A 23,089-nucleotide genomic window follows, 5' to 3' on the forward strand; every position below is an offset into this window, starting at 1 on the left:
TAAGCATTTTGCCTTCAGGTATTGACAAAATCCAACAAAAAAGGACAGAGTTTTATAAAATATCTATTAGAAAGATGGTAAAAATTCAGCATGTTTCTAGTATATAGACGATATAGCCTCAAAACCAAGCTGATATGAAAAGATTTGGAGGGAATATTGACAATATGTATTTACATAAAAGGATAACAAGACTTTACGGGGTAAATTTCCCCTAAAAGAAAATAAAATATGAAGTATTTATATCTCGAAACATCTTAGAGATAGCCTAAATCCACAGGGTAACTTTTCTTTCAAAAATGACAATTATACAGTTTATGCACAAAAATTCAAAGCTGAAGCAAACACAACAGTAATAGTACGATTTTACGAGATAAATCCCCCCCCCAAATAATCTTTGATGCAATGTTATTAACATTCAACATCTTAAGAACCTGCAGAGTAAATTTCCTTTCAAAAATGTCATTGATATAGTTCAAATACAGTTATTCAAAGTTAACGCAAAGATCTTGTTGATAGTAGGACTTTACAAGGTAGTCCCCTCAAGAAATTTACTAAGCACAGTATATATGACTAGCAAAATTTTAAGATAGCAAAAGTCTAAAGAGTAAATATCCTCTCAAAAACAATAGAGCTGAAACGAATACCAGAAATCAGCATTCGAATGTTCATGACTGTAATTCGATTCGTATTCCAATATTCGGTAAGGTAATAAAGGAGTTATTATGACTTTTTATTTACTTGTAAAAATCCCTTTGTTATTACTATATGTATGTACTTATTATCTATTTAAGAAATAAGAAATAAACATCTTTTCAAAGTCATTACGTGTACATTGAATATGGCTCCCGTTTATTAATTCATTTTCAGCAAAAGAAAACCAAAATTAAAAAGAAATCGTTATCAACAATCACAAGTCTCTTCTTTAAAGTATTTCTCTGTGATGCAGTCAGATTACGTAAAACGTCGCGGCCCGGTCAAAAAACCTAAACCTGTTCGCCATTTTCAACTCTTATATTTGATAAACCAAACACGGCCCGTTTCCGGAAATCCGAAATGTCCTGTATATTAAAACCGTATTTAAATTTAAAGTGAAAATTAAAACCGCATTTAAATTTAAAGTGTAACATTCTCAAAAACAGTTTAATGTATATTTTGTAATAGAAGTAAATTTACGCAGTGCTCAACAAAGAAAACAAATTTAATAACAAGTTCAGAAAATTCGAAATGTTTTAAAATTACACTGTTTGGTTGTCCATGAACAAATTAATGAAAATTATGTATTTACAAAACGAAACTAAAATTGAAACTTTGATCATTATGATCAATTAATGTAATTTTTTTTATTAATCATCACTCGTCAGTCGGCTCCATCGAGGGGAGAGGTGGTAAGCTATCTCTCTTGTTAGGACTTGACGGCTCTTGTTAATTTCAAGCGTGTCCATTGCACTTGAACGTGGTTGATTTTTCTCATTGGTTGTTGATTCATTTGAGCTTTGCACCAGGTCTCTACCAGTATCGGAACTTAAAACCGATCGGAAAAAAACCCGTTGGTTTACTGTATCTGGGTCTAAACTAGCCCGCTTTTTTGTTACGATGTTCTCTGTGTCGGAAAACACACGTTCCGAGGGAACAGATGTGCCAGGTATGCAAAGAAAAAACTTTGCTATAGGTGCTATTTTTTTGTAGACATTTTCATTTTTTTTCCACCAATCCAATGGGTCGGAATTTCCCTTTACTGCTGTCTCTTTCATAAACATTTCGTACTCTTCAATTACAGTTTTTTTCCGTTTCTATTTCATCCCCAGTTAGGTCAACGAGGTCACCTAAAAGAAAACTCATGGCACTGACCTCAGCCTTGCTGCTCTCAGAATCTTCGGTTTTGACCGTAACCGCTGGTGTCTCCCCCTGCTCTATCTGGGTGTCGAACTTTTCAATACTAGCTTTGATGAGTCCTCTCTGTTCATCTGTCATGAATTTAAGTGAATTGTACCGTGGGTCAAGGGCGCAGGTAAGAACAGCTTGGTGCGTTGCTAATTCATGATCGGTTTGTGGAAATCGAGACGAGAGATCTTTAGTAACTGCTTCTTTGAATTTGACTAGAACAGTGGTGTCTTTCCCTTGTACATTCAAGTGATTCTTCAGGAAACCAATTACAATCGGATAGACCATGCTCAATGTAGGGTAGCTTGTTCCGCTAATTGTTGTAGTAGCGACTTGCAGCGGTTTTAAAACAGGAACTAAGTCCTCCATAATTTTCCAGACCTGGTCTGATAATTCAAGGACCCTTGCATCGGACGGACTTGTGATAGCTGTATTATGAAGGACGGCAAAGATCGCCAGGCGTTGCTCAAGAAGTCGTTCAAACATAATGTAAGTAGCATTCCATCTGGTGGGGACGTTTTGCAGCAGCGAGTGTTGTGGCAGATCTAACTGCTTCTGGTGAGACTTCAGGTCGTTGGAAGCCAAAGAACTTCTCTTGAAATGAGCCACAAGTTTCCTTGCTGCTGCCGTTGCGCTGGATATTTCCTTAATTTGTAGTCCGGCTTTTACACTCAGTTGCAGGGTATATGCAAAGCAACGAATATGTGGCCATTCTAGATGGGTTGTCATAGTTACCATATTGGAAGCGTTATCAGTAGTGATGCCTGATACTGGCGTATTTGAGAGTCCGAAGTCCGTTAGTATACCTTTAATTTCATCCGCAAGATTTTACCCTGTGTGGTGATCTTTGACCTCTATGGTAGCCAAGACATAATAACGGCATTGCCACATACTGTCTATAAAATGAGCTGTCAAGGTGAGATACCCCTCCGTTGCGCACGATGTCCAGGTATCGGTTGTAAATGCTAATGATAATTGTGACTGCAATTCATTCGCCACTGTTTGCTTTAATGTGCCGTTGTAATAATTGGTGTAATTTTTCATGGTAGTATGCGAAGGAACGACGTATGATGGGTCAAGGCAGTGAACAAAATTTCTAAACCCTGCTCCATTCACAATACTAAGGGGACGAAGATCTCGGGCACACATTTCAACCAAATATTTTTTAGTTGCTAACCAACTTTCTCGTGACTTCGGTTTTTTCTTGCTAAATTCGGTAAACTGCAATGTTGATTGAGATTTCAATGGCCGCTTTTTGCCACGTTCAGTGCCAGTGTCACTAAAATGTAATATTTTCAAATGTATGAACATACTTTTACCAATATTATTTCATATATAATATAAATTATTATATCTAATTATCTATCAAGGATTTATCTTGTATTCTTGTATCAAATAGCTAAAAAGTTCGCCTTCTAAACTTAATTAAATTTATAAAGATTTCCTCGCATTTACTTTTTTTTTTATCAGAACATAGCAATTAAACTATAAAAAAAATAAAATTCAGTAACTGATACTCGCACGTTTTCACAACTGATTTCTGCAATATTTATTGTACAATCGCTATATACATTTCTTAATCCGGAATACTTCTCTCCATACGATAAAAACCTGCTATTACTTTCGATATAAACTAATGGCTGCCATAGCCTAGATCGGAGAAATGACGAAATTTACAAACTATGAGACTAATGGGTGTTTTGCTTTTAGATGGTTGCTCAAGTTTGATGTCGTGCCTTTATAAATCAGGCTGGTACTACCGTGTGGACATAGTTTGCATACTGCTTTATCTTTGTTTACATTCAATGCAGAATGCTCCGATACCCAGCTTCTCTTTTCCATCGCGATCGTGTGACTGGATACTGGTATGCTGTACAGTTTATTTCATGACATACGAGTATTTAATCATGTGACCGAATATTCGAATGCAAATTTTCCATTCGAATAATCGTGAAAAACTATTCGTTTCCGAATGTTCGAACATTTGTTTCAGCTCTATTATATAGTGCACGAGTAATTAAAAAAAAATGTACAAAATTAGTACACGTAGAGTGAAATGCATCGGTCCATATTAGGTTACAAAAAACTCGCATATGGCTCTCACATACCTGCAGAACCGATTGAATTCGATTGGTTATGCACGCCTTTACAGAACAAAAAAAAAACTAAGAAAAAAAAACACATTTATAATAGTAATACAATTTAGTTATATGTGTGACATCTATAATCCAATTACCAATAAAAATCTATTTTACGATATGACAATCGTAATGGAAGACGAGGTATGTTAATCCCAAATTTGACCCCCTTCCCCCTGTTTTGATATTATTATAGAAACACATCACGCTGTTGATAGATTGCAATGAAGAACATGTATGTTACTTGTTTTATAAGCAGCATTTGTTTGTTTTAAAAATCTACAATAGGGCCAGAAGAGGGTGACAAAGTTAAAAATTTTACCATATTTCCTCAAGTTTGAGGGAATAGCCATATGTTCCTTTTAATGGTTCCTTTGCTAACAAGCAAAAGCTGGGAAATCTTAGATTTTATATACACAAAGTGTATTTCATACTGATCTATGAAATGTATGAAGAAGGATATGGAGATAACGAGCATTATTTTGTACATACAGTCCCTGAGACGCTCTACTTTCCCACCTGAACCTTAACTAACGCTGTACAAAAGGCGAACGAATGGTGAGTGAACAATGTGTGAACACTGAACGCAACTTGATGAACGATGTGTGAACGGTGAGCAAACGCAGAATGCAAACGGAGCGGAAACGCGAGCCCAAAGTGAACGGTGAACGAACGGTGGACGCAGGATAAACACTTTTTTTTTTCGAAATGCCAACGATCTTTTCCTTTCACTGAAACTGTATTCTAATGTCAGGTGCATAAATATAAATAAACAATAAAAAGATGAATAGATAAATAATTAAAACAATTTTTCTGCAATTACGTATAATGTTTCAAATCAACATTTTAATTAAACGGCTTTTAATGTTTTGAAATATGTGCAATTGCTATTGTAGTATAAAAGTTAAAATTAATCTACGCCTTAGGCCTTTGCAAATGGATCGAGTAAAAAAATTACGAACATTTTTCGAATTGGTTTCAGAATATCTCGAGAAGTATACGGAAGTACGGAATGAACGTTGGTAGTAATGAAGGTTGTTTACATATGAATATATATAAAAAGAAAGTAAAATTGTAATTTAAAAAGCATTTCATTTTAAAGAACTTTACTGACGAAAGTAGGTGCCCTATGAAAAGAGTTCTGTACTTTTCTCATTTTTTAACAACTCATTTTAGCTAACCTCAACGAAGTTTGGGAAGCTTATGTAATACTCTCGGCGTCGGTGTCGGCGTCGGCGTCCCAGCTAAAGTTTTTAGACCAGTTTTCTTTTAAGTATTTCTATGCCCTGTATTGATTAGACATGTATCGAAGATAGTTCTAGTGTGTTTTTTGTACCATTCAAGTTTTCAGATGCTGTAATTTCAGCAAAGGAATGGCCAGGTCAAGTTTTTGGAGAAGGTTAACATTTTTGGTGAAAATTTTGGTGTATATATCATTTCCAAGTAACTATAATCCTACTGTTGACCAAACTTGCATGGACGATACATCTTAAGATGCGCACCACAGGACTTGCTTCGGATGCTGAATTGGACCTTCATTTTTCGGATGAGTGAGCAGGTAAATGTATTTGGTGCAGGTCTCATTTCCAAGTAACTGTGAACCCTATAATGACCAAACTTGCATGGATAATACATCAAAGAATCCATAAAACCAGGCTTCTTTCGGGTGCTGAATCTGACCTTCATTTTTGGATGAGTGAACAGATTAAAGTTAATGGTGCAGGTTTCATTTCCAAGTAACTATGAGCCTTATAAGGACCAAACATGCATGGATGAAACATCTAAGAATGCATATACAGTATTTTCCCATTTTTCCATTCGCTCACCGTTTGTTCAGCGTTCGTTCACCGTACGTTCACCGATCGTTCAGCGTGCGTTCACCGTTCGCTCTCCATTCACAGTTTTGCGTTCACCGTTCACCTGGCGCTCGCCTTAACCGTTCAAAAAAAGGTTCACCGTTTGCTCTTCATTACGTTTACTTTGCCTTCACCGTTCATTTATCGTTTAGTCTTCATTGTCTCGGAACTCCGAAGTGAAAGGACTTATCTTTTTAATGGGAAGGATTTAAACCTTTTTTAATGAAATAACTATGATATCGTGTTTGAAGAATAATTATTTCATTGCAAAAAATATCTACTATATCTATAGTTCTATTATTATAACTTTGCTGTTACTTTATTCATGACATTTCCTTCGAAAATAAGTACCTACATGTACATGTATTTAGACCGATGCCAAAATATTTAATTCAAATAAGGGCAATATACGGATAATAATCCAAATTTTTTTATAAGACAAGAATACAAAAAACATTATTTCTAACACATATTTTTTAAAAAATGAACGAAAACAAATAAGAACTACACGTGGGTCTGAGAATTATGAACAGTACTTAAGATATTCGGTTAATTTAATATCTTTAGAGCTATTAAATGTTAGTGTGCTTAATTTTAAATTCTAGGAAAAGATCAACAGTTTAAAATGTAATACATTAGAATTTTTATGTCAAGTCTATTTTTTTAAGAGAGGGAAAATTCCTTAATTCACTGTACCTAAATATATGTTTGCCATTCAATATGATTAAAGGCCCTACTCTCCCCCGGGCGGTTTCCTCCCGAAATTCACACCTCCACTGCATCGAATGATTTTGATTGACAGGACAAATACGTGGACTTTGACCGATGATTACTGTCAAATGGATTTGTCAATCTTAAAAAAAATAATTTATTACAAAGTTATATAAAAAAATGATTACTTTTACTGCTAGGAATATTTGAAAAATAATAAGAATTTTTATTTGTTACAACAGATATCTGAAAATAGAGGGAGTGTCTTTCTCTCTCTCTCTCTCTCTCTCTCTCTCGTCCATTTCTCTCTTCAATAAAAACTAAAAAACTATGACAGCACATTACTTATTTAGGTTTGAAAATTTAATCTATTACAAATAATTTGATTGCATCTTTCCATCATCTTGTCCGAATATAATCACGGCTGGGAAATGTCTCAGACATATGTAGAAGTTAGCAAAAATAATCATCGTAAAAGAATAAAAATGACACATAAATATATAATATTTTACATTAGAAATTTAAAAATTTAAGTTACCATTTGCTTTCTGCATACTTTGTACTTTCTTGAAAGTGCTGCTGCTTTATATAGAACTCGCATTTTATAAGTCAAAGTTTCAAGTAAATATGCCCATGTCGAGATATGTATGACCTTTACCAAGTATTTTATGTCCGTATTTAGTTACGCTCTATTTAAAGAAAGCAGCAGCATTATTCAAGTTGCTATTAGTGTCTTTTTCAAGTAAAATATCCAGGTATGAAACAGAAGTGTTGGAGTCTGTGGTATCTTTTATCTCAAGCTCACCTAGCTGCAGATCTGTAGCGTTATGGTTTTATATATTTGTCTTTGACCATAACAAAGACAGATATATAAAACCATAACGCTACAGATCTGCAGCTAAAGATCACCAGGATATATCGTATCGACGTAGGAATGGAAATAATACGTCGTCAATATATCTAATTGTCGAGATGACGCAAGTGAGTTAAGGCTAAATATGAATATTTTTACGCAAATGAGCTAATAAAAAGTCATAAGTTCTATATGTTATGTACAGAGAAAGTTCAAATTGATTTTCTTATATATACTTAGTACCCACTGTTTATTAATGCAAGTGCACATTATGACATCATATTATGACGTCATTGTTTTCTCCCATTCAAGGTAATAAATCCGATCAACAAAATCACATCAACGCAAGGGCATATCCTATCTAATTTGAAATAAACAATGTAAAATATTATGGAGAATTTTCTAAAAATTAATAAAATTGCTGCACAAATCCTATGCACATTCTCAATCGATAAAATTTTTTAGAAACTTACAGTCGACTGTGAATTTTTACTCTGTTTAAACTTAAAACTGCACGAATAGTAACTAAACAATTGCAGTGCCGACATTTGTGCAGCAATATCTTTAATCCTTGAAATATCCTGCGTCTTTTTATACCTTGTTTCTGTAAAACAAAATAAGGTATGCCCTTGCGCCGAAGTGATTTTGTTGATGTTTCTTATAAACTTGTATAGTAGAGGTCGATGACGTCATAATATGACGTCATAATGTGTACTGGTTATCGCATGTCATGGGTACCAAGAATATATTAGAAAACAAGTCTTAACATTTTTTGTGCGGTAGGTAGAGAAATTATGGTATTTAATTAATATTTTGCATAGAAACCCCCATGTGTAGCCTTAACTCACTTGCAGAAGGACACAGCAAGTGATTTCTTTTTTTCACGCATAAGATTTTGCATAAATTCCGCTTCATATGAATATAAAAAATAAGTCTGCCAATAACGGAGCGCAATTTGTACCCATGGGAATTCCAATAGATTGTTGGAATACCTGGTCTCCAAAAAAACATAGATATTGTTAATCAGAAATTCAAGCATCTTCTTGATGTCAACTTCAGAGTACTTATGTGTTCAATCAGAGTCTGTTTTAAGAAAATAATTTTGCAAATGATCAGTGAAGAGGTAAGTGAATTTACGAGTTCCATTTTTATTGAAGAAGCAGCTGTCAATGATATCAAAAAGTCTGGATTTTAATTTGTCGTGGGGAATTGTTGTGTATAAAGTTAAAAAGTCGTAAGTTTTTTAGCTGTTGATCTTTTGTAAAGTCTTGTGATTTCAAATTGTCCAAAAGTTCTTTAAAATTTTTTAGTATCCACATCTGAGTCACACCAGTTCTAGAATATATAGTTGCACAGTACTCTTAAAGTTTTTCCTTCACTACTGTCAATATCTAAGTGAGGAGTAACGAAAGAGGCTTGTTTGAACATTTACTGGAACCTGCAATGAATCTTTGTTTGTAAGGATTCTTATGAAGTTTCGGAATCCAATATATATATAAGGTAGTTCAAATTCATTTTGACTCTGTGGAATATTAAAAGTGTTCAAAACTGACAGGTGATTTTGAAGAATTTCTTCCCTAGAAAGGGAAGTATTTATATAAGTAATATTACCACTTGTAGAATTGACCCAAATTTCTTCTAGAATGCAATTTATATAATGAGCCTTACAAACGAAGACAATGTTGTCACCTGCCTTGTCGGCAGGAACCAGTACGTACTGATCGTGTAATCTATCTAATTCTTTTTTATGCGCCCGGATCGATAGATCCGGGGCGTAAATTGTTTTTTCCCTGTCTGTTCTTCTGTTTGTCTGTTTGTCTGTCTGTCTGTTGCCAACTTTAACCTTCGCCAAAACTTTTGAACCATAAGAGATAGAGACTTCATATTTGGTATGCATACTCCACTGATAAAGTTCTTTCAAATGACATCAAGGTCAGTGGCCTTGACTGTGACCTATATGCTAACAATAGTTTTTTCCACTTTTTGCCATAACTTTTGAACCATAGGAGATAGGGACTTCATATTTAGTATGCATACTTCACTAATAAAGTTCTTTCAAACAACACCAAGGTCAATGACGTTTTTACCTTGACTGTGACCTACATGCTAAAAATATCTTTTTCCACTTTTTGCCATAATTTTTGAACCATAGAAGATAGGGACTTCATATTTAGTATGCATACTCCACTAATAAATTTCTTTCAAACAACACCAAAGTCAATGACCTTGTGACCTTGACTGTGACCTATATACTAAAAATACCTTTTTAGAATTTTGTTGACGCCGGGCGCGTAGTGTTTCACAAACACATCTTGTTCACTTCTGGTTTATTAAACACAGAAGGATAGATGGTTTTCATATTGCCCCTTAATCTTTAAATACGTGACTTTAACATGGATCTGATACATTTAATCCATTATAATCCATAGAAAAAAATGTGGAAATGTGGATTGATGGAAAATCTATTGGAGATTTGAAGAATGACGTTCATTTGATCATTTGTATCTTTCGTTCAAAAGAATGTATAAATCTGATCCCTTTACTTGCATTTAAAAACATGTAATGAATTAAACTGTGCAGTATTACAATGTATGAATCAGTGTGAATCCAGATTACATTTTTTGACTTTTTCATTCATTTATATGTATGTGTAAAAGCAGGACCAGTGACTAACATTTTGAAAATACATATTGATTTTTAATCGTGTGGTCATAGGAGACAAAGAGCAATGATTTTACGCTTTTTGGGCGCTAAGCACAGAGCAAAATGCTTACTGTCATCATACATTTACTCCGTTGGCGATCCAGCGCCATTAAGCTAGTTAGATACATCCACTGGGTTTTCTAAAGATATTCAATTAAAAATCCTCGACTCTATTTCGGCAACTTATATGTAATACTGAGTAATTTGCACTTATTATAATAGGAGTCAATAAGTAAGATAAAGATATGCATTGTACGAAAATTCACTGTTGGTAGATAGGGGCCCTTCTTGTCATGCTTATCTCAATACATTGCGGTTCATTTAATATCGTAGGCACTTATCAATTGCATACCACGTAGCTAACAACTGCTGCATGTATGACACAAATTCTTAATTAAAAACGGTTTATTATAATGTAATGTACATGTAATGAAGTCATTGAATAAGTGCATATTTCTAAAACTCAGATGTGATTTTTAAAAGTGTTTAAAACTTTAACTGGAATGTAGTTATTTAGTAGAACATTTCGCATAAAAATTGTTTTCAAATGTACATGTACTTCCATACGAACGTTCTATATGACTTATATCCGTATAAGATACTGTTAAAACACTAATTTCCGTGGGGGTTTAATTTTCGTTGTTTTCGTGGTATGGAGAGACCCACAAATTTATGACCACCACGAAATGTAAATTTTCATATGCACAACTACTAAAACGTTCTTCATCCACGAAATCAAATCCCCACGAACCAACATTTTTTCCTCAAACCACGAAAATTTGACCCTACGAAAATATATGATTTTACAGTATATATTTTTCTTCTTCTAGACCCTTACATCAGGGAATGTATCTGAAAATAAGTCTTCCAATTATAACCTTTAGAATGCACTATGCAGAGAGTTATCAAAGATGTTGATTTTCTCACCTTAGTATAAATTAGAAACAGACTTGAATGTATTTATATACTGTCTATACATGTGTTGTACTCTATACTTGTACATATTGTAATATGAGTAAAAATATTAGGTATATAATTCGCAAGAAAAGCAGTTTCAGGCTGTACGTACCTATAGGGCACGTGGTGGCTGTACTTTAAATAAATTCACTAAAGTAGAAGAAATAATTTTTCATGATATTGTGCTTTAAAATCGTGTGCAGTGTGCAAGATATGTCGAAAATGCAAAAAAAAAAAAAAGAAAAAGAAAAAAAAACCCACTTATTTAAACGTTCTTAGCATTGTACAGGAATAGCGCCGACTAAATGTTAAGAAGACATGGCAATGCACAATGTTTTTATTTAGAAACTAGGGAGAAATAGTTTATGTAAAAATCTGCGCGTGTTGCCGATTTGACTGCCTAACAACGTAATGCAGACTAAATAAAAACAGAATAAACCAATGTGTTCACCTTCATCAAGATTTATTCATACTTGCGATTATTGAGATTAATATGCTATATTTTCTTTATTTGGCTGATGAAATATTTATTATGAAAATAGAAAAATTACGAGTAATATTTTGTTTAGTAATGAACAATCGTTTTCAACTAACACAACATTGCTGCAGATATTTTCCAGCTCTTAACATGTTTAAAAATAATCATGTCGCTGATTTTATTTGATAAAAATAAATCATGTCAGAAAGGACACAAGTAAATAATGTTATAAAGATTCAAACATCCGTAAAATAAAATATCAACGCATTTTAAAGCATATGAAAGCGCATTAAGTCTTAAGATGTTCATTTCATTGACATAGAGTTTGACGTTGTTAAAAAACATAAAGCGGATATGGTGCCCGGCGCGATGACGTGTTAAAAATGTATAATATACAGCCACATGTAGTAAATTTAAAACAAAATGTAATATATAGAATAAGTTTCATTCATCATTAAAAATACTTGACGTTTATAGAGATTGTGTAAAATACCTTAGGGTTGGTTTACACTGTGCATCTTGATACACGCATTTAAACTCATTCTTCTATTTTGAATCATGTGTCTTCTTATTTAAACTATATGTCTCTTGACACATGCATTTTTAGAATACTTTATCAAGATGGAATTTATCAACTTAAAAAAATTACAAAACCTTCAAACTCCATTTCCAGATTTATTTTAGCTGAACAAATCATTCCTAATTTCCTTTAAATGATAATTTTTGGAAGATATAATTTATATATATATTCTTAAAAAAACCCCTCCTCTATTTGATAATTATTACTTTTTTTTTTCTAATTGTAGTTTTAATCAGTATTTCCTTTGTTTTTTGTAATTTGGGAAGCAATTTTTGCAAATATACAGTGTATGAAGGAAAGTAAGGCTTATGATTCAATCTCAACTTTGACTTTTTTTCATTGGTCAGTTCCATGACACACGGAATAGAGCAAGTTCAATTTGATCTGTCAAGATGCAACACCTATTAAATTTGACACAAGGATTATTTACACTGGCAATTAGGATGCATGTATCAAGATACAAAATGTACTCGGCTATGATAAGGATGGTCAGAGTTCACATTCCTTGTACACGGTATTGGAAGTTTAAATGTGACGTCATTGAAATTTAACAAGCCACAAAAATTAATCAACGATATGATCATGCGTAAATAACAGCTTGATTGTATCTATTTTATCAATTATCTATAAAATCTTGTAAAATGACAATACTTGATAGCATTACAGTCGAGTAATAAAAGAAAGTCATTCGTCAAATATGACTTCATCAGCCTTGACATGACGCAGCAGAGGTAACCCAGAGGACTAGATTCACTGGTTTAATATTTACAAGAATACTTAAATAAATGTGATATTTTTTAACCTATTCATTAAACCTAAAAGAAAATAAGTTATTAAATATAATTTGTATAGAATACAAATTTATCTAGTAGCAGTGGAGTCGCCCAGGGACAAGAAATGTAGAGGATATTGCTAAAACGATAAGTGTATTCGTGATTTACATCAAAAGTGCAAGGGCATAGACTATTTTGTTTGAGCTGAAATTTGGAATATTTATTGCTTATATAGTGTATATTTTGAAAACTGCTGGGAGCTGCTCCTGGTCTGCATAACATTATTTTTATTTATTACAGAATTTAAGCGAAGTGGAATTTTTATGCTATAATAAGCATTTTCGGCAAAATTTTCCGTACTTTGCAAACAGCACAGACTAGTTTCCAGCACTTTCTGGGTAGAGGAAATAAACATCTTTTAATGTCTTTATGTTTTAATGTGTATCAGTTTTTTCCTTGAAAAACAAACGTATGCCCTTGCACTATCCGCATTTCCTACATTCAGCTTAACAATTCTTTTTTTATACAAGTCACGTGACAAACAGCTGATACATGCGATATAACTGGTAATAACTACGGCCCAGTCCTATCCGTTATTGAAAGCTATATTACATTTTCTACAAGTATTCAGTTGTTTTATTGCAATCTTTTAAAAGAAGTTATACGTATTAAACGGTGCAAAGGTCACATTTTCCATATCGGTCCTTAACATAGCTGAGTAAACCGGCCTTTGCACACTCCATAACTGATTTCTTGTAAAATCCTTTCTTAAAAATCTTAAATTTATAAATAGCTAATGAGAATAAAAAAGATACATGTACCAAAAAGAATTATTCTAATATTCGATATTTTGAGACGTTTTATTCATAACTTTATAGATAAAGAAATATTTATCGACGCAAAAATCATCTTAATTTTCCGAATGCAGTTTTCAAACTTAAAGCACAGTCATTAACAGCTAATCCTCAAGTTCAAGCACTTGTGAACAAAATGAAAATATTAATTAAAAATAATCACCAGAACAATTTACTGGTCGGTGTTGCACATAAATGAGAGGAATCCAGCGACATTTTAAGTCTTTAAATGATCCAAAATTATTCATTTTCCTGTGTATTATTCAAAATTCAAACTCATGACGTTATTATTAAATTATATTGAAACAAGACTGGGTCGTGCGGCTTGTACATGTACATACAGTATGTAAACATTCAAAGCTCCGAAAATAGTGTGTATATTATTTATTTTTATAAAAATCATGGTTTCTGTTAAAATATTATTGAACACGTTTGACAGTGCAGTCACTGTACAAAACATTAAAGCATTTGTTCACAAACTTCACGAAAACCCAAGAATATGTAACACAACAAGCTTAATAATAAATAGTCTATAGTTTTACTATCAACTGAAAAAAAAAACTTATTCTGCGAAAAACGAAAAACTTGCACTATCCTCATTTCCTACATTGCTTTTTAATATATGAAAAGAATCTAAACATTCCAACTTTAGAAACGTCGGATCTCATTTATTGTGACAAAGGCAGACAAAGTCGAGAATCATATCTCTCCAATGAAGTAAAATTGTTGATTATTAGTTCATTGCACAGAAAAGGGCATAAATAAACAACATATATTTAGGGACTGTGAAATTTTTCATGAAATGCACGGTACGCAGCATTGTTAAGTCTGAAATAAGGAGGCATGGCCTAATTAATAAGGGAAAAGTTTTACTGTGACGTCACATTAAAATATAACTATTATGCATTCCTCGTAATACCAGAAAATAAATTAACAATTTTAAACTGCATTAGCATTATAAACAACAATAAAACTTATCAATGCATTTAAAAAGAGTTGCTCGTATAAATCCTATACAGTTGGTTATAAACAAATCACTAATTTCGATGAACTTGTCAATCATGACGTCATTTTGGTAAAAATGACGTATTTCATAAGATGTGAGAGGCAGATTGATGATTTTTTAAACAATGAAAAATGCGTTTTATTTAAAAACAGAATGTTATTTACAGGTCTTAAAGGCTATTAATAGCAACGTTTATCATTTGTTTAGTGCGATATTCATTAACTATCAAGAGAATGTATCTAGCCCTCTTATTGCCAGAACTGTGTCTTATTTGTAGAGTTGATACGCCTGAACTTTTGCTTAAAGTATAAGAAAGTATCGGATATTCTTTTAATGATAAGCAACATCCTAAAGATAATTTTTGACTAGATCTATAATGATTAAAATTACAAATTACTAAATAACGAACACAGGGACATTTCAATTCTGATTTAATGACGTCAGTTCCTTTGCTAGTATTAGGTCACAGTCATAAAAAAATCAGCATTTTTTGGAAAAAGTCATAAAATAAAAGAGTAAGAAAAATATGAACGCTTCTAACAATTAACAAAACAAATTTTTAAAAAGTTTTAACACTATTTAAATTACTACTTATAGATATGTCATTCGGAGGATAGAATGAGCAGTAAAAATAAAAAGTATTTTATTTATAAATTTAACACTATTCTATGCATATGTTATGCAAAATAGTCACAGTCTTCACTTAGAAAAGAGATTTTTTGACAAAATAAATGCACGAAACTTTCTTTAAGCTTACAAACATTACGATCTGGGATACAAAAGTAATAAGGTAACTCTTACTACCATTCATTTTCTTAAATGTTCAAAAAACAAAGAGAGAGAGAGAGAGAGAGAGAGAGAGAGAGAGAGAGAGAAAATCTTCCTCTACGTGATTTACATTCTCGTGGTTGTTGCTGAGATACGAATTTAAGATAAGCATTTTTTACGATTTCAAGTGCATAAAATCAAGAAAATGCCATACATGTATGTGACAAGTTATTTCAGAACTAGAGTATTCAAAGGAAGTCATGTGTTGCCTGCTTTTAGCTCCATTAAAAATGTAACTAAATCTAAGAGTGATCAGCTATTTAATTGCTACTAGCGTTATATACATTTTTCATAGATCATGCAAGAAAAAAAGATGCACGGATAGTAAACTGGATTAAGAATCTGACAATCTGAAGTACATATCCCCAACCCCTATTCGTGATTTAAAGAATCCTTCAAAAGAGACTTCAGTCTGTCTTAACCACAATTGTCAGTCTACCTCTTTCATTTTGGAATATAAATGTATTTTCATATTTCTTGAATTTCAGCTTTTGTGACAACTGTATTTCATACAGTGTCAAAATATACATTGTCATTTACTCATAAACATGCATAAAAGCTAATTATTAAATCACTGCCTCTCTAAATTCAAAAGGGATCAATTTAATTCAACCTTCTGCAATATATTTCGCAGAGTAGGTCGAAGTTCAAAGTCAAGCGGTCAAGTGTAACGCTGTTTTTTTTTTTTTTAAGTTATACGACAAACAGTACACATGTTAAATACATGTGCAAGTAGCGTAGACTTACCTCTTAAATATAAGTATAAAATACATGGTTACTGTCTTGAAATGTAAGCGATATTTGGGCGAGGGTAAGAAAACGTGATAGAGGGCGAGGCTTGCCGAGCCCTCTTACGTTTTCGACCCGAGCCCAAATATCGCTTATATTTCAAGACAGTTATCGTGTATTTTGTTTATCCTGCAACATATTTTTTACATTTGAACGCCAAAAACTAGCTATTTTCGACAGATTTAGGCACATATCTGCAGTTGAAACTATAACACCATGGCGTAAACATTGCAATATACGTGACGTCACAATGCTTTTAGAACGTCGGAATACATGCACGAGGCTTTATTAGGGCAGTGACCGGATAAAGCTTTGGTTTATTAGGTTACCTTTATTAGGTCAATGCAAGGGGTAGTTGCAGGATAAAAATAAGTTGTATATCGGTACCGCTAACCATTCTAAAAAGTAATTCAAAGGTCGAGTTAAAGAAAGCTATGTATGAACAAAATATCAAATCCATACCTCCTACACTTTTTGAGATATAAGGTGTGACAGACGGAGGGACAGCTAGACAGACAGATGCCGGGTAAAGTGATCCCTAAGTCCCGCTTTGCTCTGCAGGCGACAAAAAAGTATTATAACAAAAGTAGATTTATCCGAAAAGCTTGGGAAGGGGCCTAGCAAACCACACACACACGGTTGTTACAAACACTTTACTAGTAAAAAAAAGGGGGGGTAAATAATGTTATAATGTAATCATTTATAACATTTACAAAATGAGTGTGAGTGAGAAAGTGTGAGTAAATGGCATGGAAAAAAACGTACTTGGTGTAATATCTTTGTAATAAGACAAAAAAATAAATAAATAAATAAAATTAAAAAAATAAAAAAAAAAAAAAAAAAAAAAAACATTTACAAAATCTAACTCTTCTATTGGTTTGTGCATGAAACCTAATACTTTAAGTTCTAAACGCCAGTGAATTTTAAGGAGGGAAATTGTTCCATGTAAATGTGCATATAGAATGAATCCTTTTATGTCTGTAGAAACCGGAAGGGGAGGCTTGAGGGACCGTTTCAACCCCCCTAATTTTGTCGATATGTATTTAACTGTGTAATTTGTGTAAAACATACTAGTAAGTAAACGCTGTACTTTATGCTTGGGTCCCCTCAATGATAACATAAATAACGTTTGTGTGATAACTTCTTAGCTTGATACGTACGTAGTCTCTATTTGATATTCCTCCTATGAATATAACCCCCCAACCGAACCTCCCAACCCAAAGAAAAATAAACTGAAATTGAAATTGATTTAAATAGATTTTAAACTGAAATGCTCGCAATATGTAAATAAAAATATCAACTAAAACTTTTAAGGATTAAAAAAAAAAAAAATAAAATTCATATACCGCATGTCCCTGCTAATGCCACGATATGAAAATACATGTATATATATTATCTATTTTGGCAAATGGCTTACGAGGGACCTAATTTAAAAAAATCTGCATACTGCACATGATAATCTCAAATTTTGCTTATCCAATTGCTTAATCTAATTGCTTGCCGATTTAAAAAGGGTATTTTTAAAACCAACATTCCAAAGTACTCTAAGAATATCATATTAAATTTCAGGCACATATGGAATGAAAGAAATACACAGCTTACGCTTATTTGCAGGTGTGAACAAGTTGAATTTAAGAAGCTAAAAATTTTAATCTTTAAAAGTTAATTTACTAGCATGAATTGTAAAAAATAATTGATTTTATAGTGTAGCCTAAGATGTGTATTCCAGTGGCATAATTAGGCAAAGATATTAATGTACATGCTTTTCTGAATCAAGCAACAGAGTCTGGAGCAACAATAACATCCCAAAGCGGAAGGGGGGGGTCGCTAAACAGAAATTGACAACAATTAGGACTGTAAGATGTGTAGATACTACATGCTTGCCTATAGTATATAGCTAATCCACTGTAATACAGTATGTAAAAACTTGAAAATATTAATCCCTCTAACATGTCGTTTCATTACTTCTAAAGAAATTGACAAAGTACGACAACCCTTTCTGTTGCTCAGAATCATATCAGAGCCAGGAAATTAGAAGTGCCCCACAGAAACAGATTCATCAATATGTAACCAACGATTTTTTTTTCGTTTTCTCCATGATATAATCAATAGTTTATTAAAGATGCATTGTTTCAGCACATAACCTGCTTGTTTTTTTTTTTTTTTTTGTTTTTTTTTAATTGATGTGCATCTTTTCTTAAATTAAATTTTGGAGTACTACAGGGATTTGAGTTTTTGTTTACAAAATATACATAAGGTTTTAGATAGATTTCATATAAATATTCATAATATAATTTCCCTGTTCTGGCCTCCAGATCATTAAGCAATCTTAGACTTAATTCAAAATGTCAGTCAGTCATGAAAGAGAAACATCCTAAATTTTAATTGCGTTTCTATGGGGAAAAAAGACAATGCTAGTACTGAAAATACATTGCAAATAATGATTCTTTTATTAATTAACAAAGATCAATTTCAAGTCTTCTCCTTAAAGATATTATATGTATGAAGTCATAATCATATTTCTCGCCAATATTCGTTTTATTTTATTTTCTTTATTTATTTATTATTATTCTATTTTTTTCTGGATATAGATCTCAACATGAATCTATTTTTTTTTTAAATAAGATAGAAAGTTTAATAGCTGTTTTATTCATCATCATGATAATTTGTCAAGTCCCTTGAATAGCTCAATACCTGTTGTGACATTCTTAACGTCATCAATGCGAGTTTGACGTCGTCAATGTATCACAGATGTCGACTTCAATATATGCCTACGGACAAGATACAAGTTGTATCACTTGAAATAAATAAATGTCTCAGAATGAATATTACATTACAGAACTTAAATCATGAATAGATCCAAACTTAATAAATGAAATACTTTTGATGGGTCATATATGACCCCTGTCTGTGGCAGCCAGTTGGTAGAGCCCATATATGACCCCTCTGGCAGTAAGAGGGTCAAATAATTTTATATTCAGGTTAAGTAATATTTTACATCGAGGTACCTCATTAAATCGTTCTTTTGCAAAGGCATACATTAAATAAATCTTAACCAATTTTTTAATATAAATAAAGGATATGTTCCTTAAGTTGAAATGTGCTGCTGCTCTCTTTAAATCGAGAGGATGACTTTATAATTGCACAAATTATTTTGAAAAATTAAATCAGATTTCGAGATGGGTCTATTTACTAATAATTTTTACTATTAAAACGCGAATTATATTCAAAGCAGCAGCATTTTCCAAAAAGTACAAAGCATGCAGAAACAGTTAATAGCTTGAATTTTTAATTTCAACTAGCGTATGCCCTTGCGATATTGAAATTTGTTAATGACTGTCATTCAGTACACGTATTACACATTTATCACGTGACTGTCCATCGATGGGACCAAACTTCATACAGTGCAGAGTAGGTTAAACCATGCTATTTCCATAAGTATATTAAGTTCTGTGATAATAAAAACAGCTGAATAAAAATAAATTCAGTTTTATAAACAATGCCCGTTTTTACACTTCTATTTTCCGTTGATTTCAAATAGGAAGTCCTCGCGGTGCTGAGTAGGTTCAGTATAAATGGATTCTGAACATTGTCTTGTAATAAAAAAAATCATAATAATTGATGTAAAATAACAATTAGGAAATCATAATGTAACAAAAACAACCTACAAAAAGGATAAAACATCTTTGTGTTTAAGACACAAATTTGGAATAATGTTAATTCATGATATCCTTTGAAAACTAAAGTAAACAATACAATCACTGAAACGTTTGTATTTTCTATTTTTCTATTCGTTCACTGTTCGTTCAGTGTTCGTTCACCGTGCGTTCATAGTTCGCTCTCCGTTCACAGTTTTGTGTTCACCGTGCGCTCGCGTTCATAGTTTGCTCTTCGTTCCGTTTACTTTGCGTTCACTTATCGTTCAGTCTTTATTATCATTCGGAACTCCGATGTGAAAGGACTCATCTTTTTGATGAGGATTTACACGTTTTTTAATTAAATAACCAAGATATCGTGCTTGAAGAATAATTATTTCCTTGCAAAAAGTATTAGCGATATGTATATTTCTATTACTATAACTTAGCTGAACTTTATCCATGAAATTTCCCTGGAAATGATACATTAAATACCTACATGTATGTAAAACGATGCTCAAATTTTAAATTAAAAAAAGAGCAATGTAAAACAATACATTTATATATAAGGACAATGTACAAATACTTAAAGCACGGCAACATTTTGTTGTAATGTAAAAAACGACAAATACATTTAGTTGATGGATTATGGATGGATAATAATCCAAGCCTTTTTCAAGACAGGAACACACACACACACACACACAAATATTTCTAACAAGTATTTCTTTTTTTCAAAATGCACAGAAATATTAAGTTAATTAAATATATTTAGAGCGAATTAAATTGATAAGTGATTTTAAAATTTTAGAAAAGACCAACTGTTTTAATTGTAATATATTTGAATTTGTTCTAATTATATATATATATAATATAAAATTAGCAAGGGAAATTCCTTCCTTCACTTTAATTAAATATATGTTTGCCATTCAGTATGATTAAGAGCCATCCCCCTACCCCGGCGCCTTTTCTCCCGATTTCAAATTCTTAGTTGGTATCTTCAGTATATTTTAATTAATTTTTAATGTGTACTGTAACTCAAGAAAATCTGTCTTAAAACGAACATCAAAACAGTCATTAAACAATAGTATTTCATAATATACATGTGCCGACAGTAGTATTTTAAATTGGCAGGGAGTATGTTTCAAAATCAAATTCAACCTTAATCCTTCCAAGTATATATTCCCATTATTTATTCATCTTTTCCTGTAGAAATGCGAAAAATCAAATGTAAAAATTATAGGAAAAAATGTGAAAACTTCTTGGAAAAACTAAGTGATTCTTTGACTTCAGCATGTGAAAGGAGATTTCCAAACCTCCACTGTGTCGAATGATTTTGCTTGACAGGACAAGGACTTGGACTACGTGGGAACTGTTGGAACTTGGTGAAGGAAAATAAAAACCGATGATTACTGTCAAATGGATTTGTTAATCTTCAACAAAAATGATTACTTTCACTCCCGGAAATATTTAGAAAAAAATGATATGAATTTTTATTCGATACAACATGTATATGAGTAAGGAAGGGAGCTTAAATCCTTCTCTCTCTCTCTCTCTCTCTCTCTCTCTCTCTCTCTCTCTCTCTCTCTCTCTCAAGTCTCCCTTTTTCTAACATTTGTCCCATTAAATAAAAACTATGACAGCATTTTACTTATTTAGTTCTGAATAGTATGTTTTCTCTTCTGAAGTTCAGATTATTTCATTAATTAAAGGAATTAAACATATTTATTTTATCAATAGATTGGTTTTATCTTTTATGCAACTATGTACATGTGTTTGATAACAATCACACATGTTTTACAGCAATAAAAATCGTTTAATCTCCACATCCTTCTGTTATTAAAATATTGATTTAAAACATTATACGTAATTATGTGCAGAAAAAATGTTTTTATTATTCTTTCATTTATCTATTTATCGCTTATTCATATTGTAGCATTTAACATTTAAATACAACAGAATAGTTTCAATGCAAGGTAAAGATCGGAGGCATTCCGAATAAATCCTTCATCTTGCAATCACAGTTTGTTCACCGTTCACTTTGCGCTCATGTTTGCGCTCCATTCTCGTTCTTCGTTCACTCACCCCTCACACATCATTCATCAAGTTGCGTTCTGTGTTTGCACATCGTTCATTCACAGTTAGCCGTGCGTTCGTTCACCATTCGTTCACCGTTCAGGTGGGAAAGTAGTACTTTTCAAGGACTGTAGTGTAATATTTATGGCTATGTCTTCTTTCAGTTCGTTCACCGTTCGTTCAGCGTTCGTTCACCGTTCAGGTGGGAAAGTAGTACTTTTCAAGGACCGTAGTGTAATATTTATGGCTATGTCTTCTTTCAGTTTATGCACTGAAATATCTTTGAAAATATTCATGCAATTAAACGTTGGATATATTTCTAATGATATCATAATTCTTTTTATTACTTTTGTAAACCATGTGAAAATTCATTACATTTCTGGAGTCTTCTGCACTTATGTATGTTCCATTCATTCCTTTTTTACTGATAACAATTAGTGAAGAAAAAAAAAACGAAAAAACAACTAAATTAAATGGATTTTCTTTATTTTTTGTAGGTATCTTAGCTATAATCAAATTACCGTAGTACCGGAAAATGCATTCAAAGGTTTAAAAAACATTTCCATACTGTAAGTATAGCCTACATTTACTCAGTGTGATATTCTGTATGCAAGTGAACTAATTTAACGTTCATATGTACATAGGTGCATGTATAAACCACAATTACTTAAGAAAAATGTCTTTTTTCCATACATTGCTCATACATTTGTAAAATCTGTTATTGCTGGATGAAAAAGATCCTACAAACAAAAAGAACTCTCTGAACATGAAGGGTATAAAGCACTGTTCACCCAATGTTTCTAATGTTTGGATCATGTGACTAGGAGAATACGCGAGTTTCGAGATTGTAACTCTCCTACGATAGAGGCGCAAAAAGTATCCATTTCAGCATGGATGTGGGACAGTTTGTTTCTGTATAGATACCAATTGCTATTTCATTATTTATACACTGAATTGACGACGGAATTTTC

The 23,089-nt window shown here is 32.5% G+C and overlaps 1 protein-coding gene and 1 pseudogene across 1 annotated transcript in view; one reads left to right on the forward strand and one right to left on the reverse strand.

Moving 5' to 3' along the window:
* LOC134264945 (slit homolog 2 protein-like) overlaps positions 1-23,089 on the forward strand; it is a 49,637-nt gene that overhangs the window by 21,188 nt on the left and 5,360 nt on the right. The window contains exon 3 of the mRNA XM_062747186.1: positions 22,616-22,687. Coding sequence (XP_062603170.1) covers positions 22,616-22,687 — 72 coding nt within the window. The remainder of the gene's footprint in view (positions 1-22,615; positions 22,688-23,089) is intronic.
* On the reverse strand, positions 1,768-3,057 carry LOC134264944 (zinc finger BED domain-containing protein 4-like; annotated as a pseudogene).

Source organism: Saccostrea cucullata, unplaced genomic scaffold, assembly GCF_032062105.1.
Source record: "Saccostrea cucullata isolate Sc308-1 unplaced genomic scaffold, CSIRO_AGI_Scuc_v1 ctg5148, whole genome shotgun sequence".
Taxonomy (NCBI): Eukaryota; Metazoa; Mollusca; class Bivalvia; order Ostreida; family Ostreidae; genus Saccostrea; species Saccostrea cuccullata.